Here is an 11,281-nt window from a genome sequence, read left to right on the forward strand (position 1 = left end):
AAGAATGTTCTTGAAGAAGCAGTAATATTAACTGTAATTCTCAACCCTTGAGTTGACGCATCTTTTAAATAGTCCTGTGATGGAAATAGGAAGTATGTATAGAGCACATCTGGTGCATACTAAAGAAAGATGGTTTGATCAAGGAAAATACTTGTGTAGTTTTTTTGTATCATGAGCTGAAAATAGCCTCTTTTTTTTATGGAACACTATTTTTATTGAGAGAATGGATAACAAACTATGGATGTTTGGCCACCATCTTTGCACCAATGAGGGAGTGAGCCAGTCACTTCAAAGAAAACAATTAATAATATTTACTGCCAGTGACAAAATTTGGGTTTTCAAATCAATAATTGGAATTTTAGAAAATTTGGGATGCCTGGGTGGCTCAGCTGTTGAGTGTCTGCCTTCAGCCAGGGCATGATCCTGGAGTCCCGGGATCGAGTCCCACATCGGGCTCCCTGCGTGGAGCTTGCTTCTCCCTCTACTTGTGTCTCTGCCTCTCTCTCTCTGTGTGTCTCTCATGAATAAATAAAAAAATAATTTTTTTAAAAGGAATTTTAGAAAATTTGAGTTTACCACCATGAGGCTGTCAGCTTCTGATATTTAAAGACTTCTCTGTTGGTGGTGATGATAACAAATCTGGTTTTTTGCTGATGTATAATGAAATATCATTTCCGTTTTCAAATGACCGGTATGTTAGCCACTATGTGTTTGACCAGTCCATCTAACGGAATAGGAAAAAGACCATTTATCAAGTGGTCAATCAATATTAAAAGAATAGGCACATTAATCTCTAAAGGTTATTAAAATGCTTTTCCATTTTGTAAAATATACTTGTGTGAAGCTGGATTTTATTCATATACTTTCATCAGTATATTGGAACAGATTGAATGTAGAGGCAGATTATGAAAATGTAGCGACATTTTACTTAGCCAGACATTAAATTTGTGTTGTTTTTGAAAACTGTTTATTTTCCATTAGAAATATGTGTATGTTACTATTTAATGAGTTACTTATTTTAAAAATTAAATTTTAAATGATTAGTTTTAATTTTTTTGTTTTAATTTCTAATATGGTCAGTAGCAACTGATAAAAACTATATAAGCAAAAGCTTTTGGGAGACCTGTAATTTTTAAGACTATGAATGGGTCCTGAAACTAAAAAGTTTAAAAAAAACTACCAAGCTAGACAACTGTTTCCTTGCCTCTAGTGATGGAATAAAATCCGCATCTCAGGATTGCTTTTGTTTTGTTTTGTTTTGTTTTTGAATTGCTTTTGTTTTAAATGAGATTTATAGGAGCGCCTGGGTGGCTCAGTTGGTCAAGTGTCTGGACTCTTGGTTTCAGCTCAGGTCACAACCTCTTAGGTTTGTGAGATCTAGCCCAGTGTCAGGCTCTGCACTGAGGATGGAGTCTGCTTCCCTCTCTCTTTCTGTCTCTCTGCTCCCCCCCTCGTGTGTACATTCTCTCTCTCTAAAATAAATAAATAAATCTTTTTTAAAAATGAGATTTACGGAGCATCTGTGATGTGGAAAACATACTAGATGGTAGAAATTATTTGTGAAATGATGAATGAGCTTCCAGTAGTGTCGGACAAGCTTAGTTGTCTGCACATGTTCTCAGTGAATGTTTTTTATACTAAAGAATTTTGGAGGGATCCCTGGGTGGTGCAGCGGTTTGGCGCCTGCCTTTGGCCCAGGGCGCGATCCTGGAGACCCAGGATCGAATCCCACGTCGGGCTCCCGGTGCATGGAGCCTGCTTCTCCCTCTGCCTGTGTCTCTGCGCCTCTCTCTCTCTCTCTCTCTCTGTGACTATCATAAATAAATAAAAATTTAAAAAAAAAGAATTTTGTAAAAAAACTTTCATTATAGAGTAGGAACTGTTGGGTCTCTGAAGCAGAATATTTGATCATCTCATATATATATACACATATATATATATATAGTAAATGGAAACTTACAAAATTTTTATTTAAGAACATATTTCTATAAATTTCAGTAGAAAAGTTTAAGGACACTCATTCTTTTACCATACCTTTATAAAAGTAACTTTTATAAAACTTTTAAATATTCCCTTTCTGACTCTGTGTGTATACATAGTAAAAGTGTGTGGTTTATTATAGGTATAGTTTTGTGTTCCATACTTTACCCTAATCATTTTTCCATTTTGCTGTGTAGTTTCCTTTATAATCATTATTCATGAGTGGTCCAAGTTTTTGAGTTGGTAGATCATACTTTATTAATATAGTCTCTTATGTTAGTCTTGAAGGTTGTTTCTTTTATTATTATAAATGATATTGTAACACATTTTCTAAATATTTACACAGTATTTATTTATCTTTAGGATATAGTCATGGAAGTGGAATTATTAGGCCAGAGTAACATACTCACATGTATATATTCACTGATATGTACACACATATTTTTACTGCTCATACAATGTGTGTATATATATAAACATATATACTATGTAATTGATATATGATATACATACATCATATATATATCTGTGGGATTGAAATTGAGAAGTATACTTTTTTAATAAAGATTTATTTTAGATAGAGAGCCTGTGGAGGGTGTGGGGCAGAGGGAGAAGAGAGAAAATCCCAAGCAGACTTACTCGGGGCTCAGTCCCATGACCCTGAGATCAGTACCTGAGCCAAAACCATGAGTTGGACACTCAACTGACTGAGCCACCCAGGTGCCCTAAGAAGTATGGTCTCAAAGGGAAGGGCTTCACGTAGATAGAAATGGACAGCAAATACTTTGGACGAATAATAGTCTACCACTTGACTGAGATTTGAACATTTCATTTATTTGCTTGCTAATTTTAAGAAGGTAGGAAAATTTTATTTAAACTTTCTAAAGTTTTTTTTAACTTCAAGCAAGTAATAACTTCAGATTTATGAAATATTGTTATAAAGGGCAGTGTTTTATTTCTTTCAGTAGTTAACATTTAAATTTCAGTTTTGTTCACTATGACTAAGATTCTTGTATGTTTTAAGTGTTAGAAATTGAATAATTTTATTTTCAAGTATAAAAGATGATTGTATAGGAAGTGATTAGTTATAGTTGGTACAGTAAATTATAGTAAATTCCTTTAATCCAAAATCCTTAGAAAAACTGAAGTTTTCTTTAGGAATTAGGATTAAGATAATCTAGTTGACTGAAGTTACTACATGTACAATTTGTCAATTACTAATTTTCAGTCACATAGAAAATGATGAAATATACAGTTCTTTTTTACTGATTATTGAGAAGACATTCCATAGCTATAGAGCCTCCAAAGTAGAGTGTGGGAAGGTAGGTTGATCTGCTTTTCATGATAACTGTGAAGTGTGGTGTAAATTCATTCTTTGAAAAAAATTCTTACCCACTTGCTTCCTTATCTTTTGTCTCATTAAAATAGATGCTGAGTATGGGTGGGGTGGTTAGCTTAGCTTATTAACAAGTTAGATAATTGATCAGTTATTTCAAATTCTCAAGTGATAGGGCACTTGGCTGACTCAGTCAATGGAGCATGTGACTTGATATTGGGGTTATGAGTTCAAGCTTCATGTTGGGCATAGAGATTACTTAAAAAAATTCTAGATGACAAGATAAATGAAAGAAATTTGAGGGAGAAGGCCTATAACATTAATGATCTAGGAATGACCTTATTGGTAATTGTGAGATTTATTTTAGGGCTTCTATTAGGCTTGAGAGCCGTGTGCTTGGCAGTTTTGCTTACACTTTATTTCTTTTTATAAGTGTCAGTATTTCAGGCCTTCCTAATTACATGCTCTCACTTTTATTATTTTACTCCTTTACAGGAATTTGTAATTAATCAGCATATATTGACTTTCTTTTATAGTTTTATGACCTTTGCGAACTATTCAGAACTGGAGGTCAGGTTCCTGACACAAACTACATATTTATGGTATGTAAACCCACATGATACCAAATACTTATTTAAAATGGAAAGCATCTGATTTATTACATGGAAATTATATAACAATTTCTTTGTCATATGACAATCACTTTGTAAATATATGAAAAGGTGATGCTATACTTTTTTACATTTTGCCATCTTGTCTGGTTGAAAATGATTGCTTTAGGAAATTGCCATATGCATAGGACTGGGTTCTAGGCATAAGTAATGGTTGGCAGAAAAATAACCCAGAACCTCCCAGGATTAAGGCACAGAGCTTTAATTTACTGTTACTTTATCATATCTTCTTGAGCATTCATTTTTGTCTGTTATCAATCTGTAGATTGATGAATATATGAACATACATATTTGCTATTAAGGTGGATATTTGCTTACTTTCCTTTTGGAATGTCATGTTACCATTGAATTTTTTATGAATCCTATCATTTTCTTTCTTCTAGAGGTTTGTGTGTCACTTTCCTATTCTTTGAGCTGTTTTCCTATTGATTTAACAACATTGTCCCAAGTAAAATACTAATGGGAAGTGTAAGTAGTATAGCTTCACAAGCAGTTATTAAATACACAAATGAACCTAAAACACTAATTAAGGTATATACTTTTATAAAAACACTATTTCTTCAAGTTGTTAGTTTTTTTTTTATACAGTTACAATGATTTTTGGGATGCCTGGCTGGGTCAGTCAGGAGAGTGTGTGACTTGATCTCAGGGTCATGAGTTTGAGCCCCACGTTGGGTGTAGAGATTACTTAAACATTTAAAAATAATAATTAAATGATTTTTGAAATTCATTAAAAAATTTTAGATTCACATGTGACCTTTTTGAAACACCTGCTAATGTAGGTAATAGAGAATTAGAAAAATGGTGGTTTTTCAGGGAAGATCCTTGAGAGAATTAGATAGCAGGTTCCTGTAGGCCTCCTGAATCATAAGACTAGCACACTTAGTAGAGACTGCTTATTTACTTTGATTTGAATTTTTTGTTAAAACCCAATTTCCAAATAAATCAATGTATGATCCTTCAATTTTGTTATTTTTTTTGCCATGTCTCTGAGTTTGTACACCTTGGTATAATTTAAAAAATATATTGTTGCTATTATTTCTAACTGTAAACTTTTACTTTACAGGGTGATTTTGTAGACAGAGGTTACTATAGTTTGGAGACCTTCACTTACCTTCTTGCACTAAAGGCTAAATGGCCTGATCGCATCACACTTTTGCGAGGAAATCATGAAAGTAGACAGATAACACAGGTGTATGGATTTTATGGTAAGACTTTCTATTTCTCTGATTCTCTGAATATTGCTTTCCTTTCCTCTTTGGGAAAAAAGCCATACAAGTCATACATGTGCTTTATATAAAGTTAGAAATATAAATCATCTTTTTCCACTTTTTAACTCCTCCTCTTCCCCCATTCAACTGAGAACCTTACCATGGAGAGAGAACTGTTCTTAATTTTTTGATGTACATCATCCTGGATCATTGCCCTAAAGTGTAGCCCTCAGTTTACATCATTGGAATCATCAGGGGTACTTGTTAAACATGTACATTGCTGGGCCCCCACTGAAAACCTGTTGGAGTGGGAATCCTAGAATCTGCTGCAGGTAAATGTTCTGCACTTGAAAGTTGAGAACCTCTTATATATTATATGTATATTTGTGTGTATGTGTGTGTTTATAAACATATTTGTGTGTGTACATACCTGCTTTTTTCACTTAATGCTGTGACCAGCCTTTCTTTACTTCATTGACATTATTTTTATAGTTGCATTATATTACACTGTATGGATGCACCATAATTGATTAAATCAGTACCTTTAACATTGGACATTGGAGTTGTTTTTAAGTTGCTGACATATATAATATTATATGTGTATAACATATTTAATTATGTATATATATATGTGTATCTATGTGTTCCATCCAGAGAATGCTAGGACCTCAGGGTCAGAAACAGAACTTAGCCATTAAAAGCAAAATATATCTGCTTCTATAAAACTTGTATATGGTTGAAAGTTTTAAAAAATGAAGTTAGGAAAAAAAAATTAGGTTACAAAGCTCTTTGAAGGAGATAGAGAGCAGGACTGTTGAGATTATTAACATGAATTTTCCTTAAGCTTAATTAAGGCATATATTGAGATATTTGAAAATATTAATCTCATAACCCTTTAGTTTCAGATTTTATATTTTGGATTCTCTTATGTCATTATAAAGATGAGCTAAACTCTTATTTGTAAGCCACTATCAATTACTAAATTGAGAAATTTTGATAATTTATTATTATATGTTTGTTAATAGTAATTGATAAGTTAGATGGCAAATATTTGCCCCCTTTTTACAAGTTACTTTTGATTTTCATTCACAAAATAACAAGTACCATTTAAAATAAAAGTTTTTGATTCTTTTGCAAAATAGTCAATAATTTGGATAGTATACACAGTGGTATTAGCTTAGTAAAAGCAACCGGCTCTAAGATTAATGTTATACATATCATTATACCCAGAATTTGACCAACAGTTATCAGTGAAGGACAAAGAGATTAAAAGCAGGAGTGGAAGGAGGGCATTTTAATCAAGAGGCCTTGACTGAAGAAAGTAACAACAGCACAACATCTAGTATTGAGTGAGCTATGTTGTTCCCTAGCTGTACTCATCTATTATTTTGTTTGATAAAAGGAAGCCCAGTAGGTTCTCAGGCAGGGGATACTTTTAGTCATCATGGAACTTAACATTGATTTTAAAGTAGCAAAAATGTCCATATATAACAATTATATTGGGCCTTCAGTTCACACTGATAAACATATACTAAGCAGTTATTATGAACCAAATGCTTTGCACATGTATGAAGATGAAAAAGATTCCTGCCTGCAAGTTCAGCCCAATGTTAGTGTTCTCATGGCAAGTTTACATGAGGATCCTGCTTCACACATAGGGTAATTTAGAAAATCATGAGGATTGATCATACCCCATAGTCTTTTTTTTAAAAGATTTTATTTATTTATTCACGAGAGACACAGAGAGAGAGGCAGAGTCACAGGCAGAGGGAGAAGCAGGCTCCATGCAGGGAGCCCAATGGGGGACTCAATCCTGGGTCTCCAGGATCAGGCCATGGGCTGAAGGTGGCGCTAAACCGCCAAGCCACCCGGGCTGCCCAACCCATAGTCTTCTATATCATTATCAGCTGTACTTATGGCAATAGTGATATAAGGTTTTTTTTTAAATTGAGGAAAAAGTCAAAGAACAGAACTTCCATGGTATTAGCTGAAAGAAGAGATGTATGTCTTATTTACTCTTGTAAACAGCAGAGAAAGTGTTCACTGGGAATATGTCAGAATTTGATTGCAACTGGTCTCCAGTGATGATTGCAGGTGTAGTCACTGAAGCTCAAGTATTTCGTTGCACAATTTGCAGAAAATCTCTGAAGATACAGTCTGGGCCTGAGAAATGTTGAGATAGGAATCACCCATGCTCCTATAATTAAGGGTCCTCTGATTTGTTTGATTATCCTATTAGAGTAAGGTGGTCATATTAAATAAATTACTGATAGAATTGTCCAGTATGAATAACATAGTAGACAAAAGCATTTGTTTTGGGTTTATGAACTTATATTTAACTCTTCCTGATCATAGCAGTTTGATCAATAATTTCAGCTGCTTTGTATGGCCCCTTCTGGAATGAAAAGCAGGACCACATGCTTAGACTAAACACTAGTCTCCTTCATGACTCTATATGGAAGGCATACCAGGTTATAGCTTGCCATCCTGGTTTAAGTTAAACTTCTTTAGGACTGGATGTGCTCTTTATGTTTATTGGCAGATTCAGAACTTCATTAATGGGAACTCTTCTATTTCTTTCATAGATGAGTGCCAAACCAAATATGGAAATGCTAATGCCTGGAGATACTGTACCAAAGTTTTTGACATGCTCACAGTAGCAGCTGTAAGTTCATGTAAATCTGTGCAAAACCTCAAGTATTTTCCTGCCGATACCCCTTTGCATACTTTTATCTAATTGCCGTCTCAATTATATTGATAGCATTAGCATTCATTGATGAATTTAGTTATGACTAAGTTTATTATTATACTTTCAACACTGTTATCCTTTTTTGCTAGTTAATAGATGAGCAGATTTTGTGTGTTCATGGTGGTTTATCTCCTGATATCAAAACACTGGATCAAATTCGAACCATTGAACGGAATCAGGAAATTCCTCATAAAGGAGCCTTTTGTGATCTGGTTTGGTCAGATCCTGAAGACGTGGATACTTGGGCAATCAGTCCCCGAGGAGCAGGTTGGCTTTTTGGCGCAAAGGTCACAAATGAGGTAAAGCCAATATTTTTGGAAAGATGGTTTGTTGATTGCTAATGGACTACAAAAGAACTATGGTGGCTATAGATAACAACCTTCTGTTTCTCATCTAGCTTATTCTGTATGTCTTTCCTTATTCATTAAATAAGATCACATAAGGAAAGCACTTCCTTCAGTATCCACTTGGTAATAGTGTAAACATTTCTTTTTCAAATATTACAATTAAGTAATATGATATAGGCAACATATATGTATAAAATTTTTAATATATATAATTTAGATGTAATAGATGTGTAACATTGTATTAGTTTTAGATGTATAACATGATTTGATATATGTATATATAGTGAAAGTCCAAATTTTGAAATTCACTAGTATCAATAAAAAAATACACACATACACATTATATATGCATGTAGGGATGAGCTTGTGTTGGGAAGTAATGCAGCACAATGGAATTAGAGAGCTAGGTTCAACAATAATTTAAGTAAATTACATATGTTCTCTGAGCCTCTGTTTCCTTAAGTTACAAAAGAAGTATAATAAATCTCAGAATTCTTATAAGAATCATACTATAGAGGGACGCCTCGGTGGCTCAGTGGTTGGATGTCTGCCTTTGGCTCAGGGCATGATCCGGGAAGCTCCATGCTTCCTGCATGGAGCCTGCTTCTCCCTCTGCCTATGTCTCTGCCTCTCTCTCTGTCTCTTCTGAATAAATAAAATCTTTAAAAAACAAAGAAGAACCATACTAGACCCTTAGTAAGTGATAGTTGATAGCAATATATTTTTGTTATGCCATAAAAATTTCATTTCACATCTGATAGTGCTTATAGAATGCATTTCTTCTAATAAATTACGTGACTGAATGATTTCTATAACTTAGGCCAAAACAGCCTTATTTGTCTATAACTTACTGTAAGTAGTGGGAATAACTATAGTAGAATGGGTTCTATAATCATGAGAACGTTAGTAAAAGGATTTATACTTTATTATTATTATTATTATTTTATTTTTTTTTTAGAGAGGGTGGGGGAGAGCAGAGAGAGAGGAGGGAAAGAGAGAATCTTAAGCAGGCTCCATGCCCAGTGTGGAGCCAGACATAGGGCTCGATCTCACAACCCTAAGATCATGACCTGAGCCAAAATCAAGAGTTGGGTGCTCCTGAGCTACCCAGGAGCCCCAGACTGTATTTAAATATTATTTTCTTACTTATTTTATATATAAATATAACATGATTCTTTTTATGTGCTAGATACTTAACAAAACCTTTCTGACTTGCAGTTTGTTCATATCAACAACTTAAAACTCATCTGCAGAGCACACCAACTAGTGCATGAAGGCTATAAATTTATGTTTGATGAGAAGCTGGTAACAGTATGGTCTGCTCCTAATTACTGCTATCGTTGTGGAAATATCGCTTCGATCATGGTCTTCAAAGATGTAAATACAAGAGAACCAAAGTTATTCCGGGCAGTTCCAGATTCAGAACGTGTTATTCCTCCCAGAACGACGACGCCGTATTTTCTTTGAGGCCTTCGCCCATCCTGCTGACCCATTTTTCTTCCTTCTTCATACCCCAACTTTCGTGTATTACCCTCTACAATATACTTTTTATTGAGCACTTTGCTGCTGAAATGCTGCCTCTTGCCTTTTTTTTAATTTTAAATTATCTAAATTTATTGTTTGTTATGGTGTCTATAGCAATGTTTTTCTATCAATTTTCTCCCCTATCCCATCCCCACTTTGGACTCATTTGAGAAGACTTGAGAAATGTCTTAATACTCACACTGCTGCATGTAGCTCTTGCTTATTTACTGGTCTGGGGGAAACAGGATGTGTCTCCTCTTTTTAAAAAGCCAATTGACAGAACAGACTACACCGAAATGCTCCTCCTTTTGTATCATTCAGCCTTTTGTTTTAGTTTGGTAAGTTTTAAGAAATTTCAGCAGCAAAGTTGTTATTCAGTGGGCACGATGGACTGCAAATGCCTCGAGTTATGTATACCTGTCCCAGCTGTAAACTTCATTGTCCTTTGTTGGATGATATTTTAAGTGGATATAAAATAAATTGGTCTAAAGGGCTGCCCTCCTTGTTGTGTTTTTAAATTTTAGTTAAAACTGCTATAGCTTATGACTTTGTACAGTAAGATAATTGTATTGATCTTTTTTCAGATTCCTTGTATTTTTTAATAAAGTAATCTTAAACCCAGATAGGTTAAAGTATTAGAAATTTTAAACAGCTTACATTGTTAGTTTAAAGTTATTCTCCCCTCCTCCCCCCCAGTCAGAGTTTTTGACCCTTTGGTTATTGAGTTTAAAACTTCAACTGAAATTCAATACTATTTATTAAAAAAAAAATTACTAAACTGTGCCTAAAGAACATAACTGCCATATTAATGTTTTGGTTTATATTCTCTATAGTAATAGAAAAACATTTAATACTTGTAATGCTGATGTGTTCATTTGATACTAGTTGAGTAAAATGTGATTGATCCAGTTTACAATCTATCATGCATATCATTAAGTAAAATCTGTGTACTTTTCAGTAGGAATCATTCTCCTCTTGATGTAACACTTGACCTTAACTTTTAGAAAGTGTTCAATTTTTAACTGCAACTGGAAAGGTTGAAAAGTCAGGACTCTTGTATTTGTGAACTGTAATTTGAAGCAAATTTTAAAAAGTGTAGAAAGAAACAAATTGTCCTTTTTTGTAAAGGTCTGTGGTACCATGTTTCGGCTTTGTGTAAGTAATTTGAATATCCAAAGGGTGTGATGATCAGTTCTTTATATGCAACTGTCCACTTAATAAGGACAAGTGTTCCAGTGTCTTTTATGACTGTGGTCATAAATGATGTTGGAATTTACTATTTTGTGAAATAGTTGGTATCCCTTTACTACTATAATTAATTTTTGTCATTCCAGGAAATCTTTGTGAAGCCAGCCAATTAATAAAGCACTTTAGTATCTGTTCAGGTAGTTTTGAAAACCAACTTTTCCCCTTCAGGATAAGAACTTCCAGGTTACCTAAAAATGCAATAAAAATCTTTATAA

General features: G+C 34.0%; 1 protein-coding gene across 1 annotated transcript in view; it reads left to right on the forward strand.

Moving 5' to 3' along the window:
• Positions 1-10,312, forward strand: part of PPP6C (protein phosphatase 6 catalytic subunit) — a 33,810-nt gene extending 23,498 nt beyond the window's left edge. Inside the window, exons 3-7 of the mRNA XM_055319133.1 lie at positions 3,853-3,918; positions 5,054-5,195; positions 7,784-7,863; positions 8,037-8,246; positions 9,513-10,312. Coding sequence (XP_055175108.1) covers positions 3,853-3,918; positions 5,054-5,195; positions 7,784-7,863; positions 8,037-8,246; positions 9,513-9,761 — 747 coding nt within the window. The 3' untranslated portion in view covers positions 9,762-10,312. The remainder of the gene's footprint in view (positions 1-3,852; positions 3,919-5,053; positions 5,196-7,783; positions 7,864-8,036; positions 8,247-9,512) is intronic.
• The last annotated feature ends 969 nt before the right edge of the window (positions 10,313-11,281 follow it).

The sequence above is a fragment of the Nyctereutes procyonoides genome, unplaced genomic scaffold, assembly GCF_905146905.1.
Source record: "Nyctereutes procyonoides isolate TBG_1078 unplaced genomic scaffold, NYPRO_anot_genome, whole genome shotgun sequence".
Lineage (NCBI taxonomy): Eukaryota > Metazoa > Chordata > Mammalia > Carnivora > Canidae > Nyctereutes > Nyctereutes procyonoides.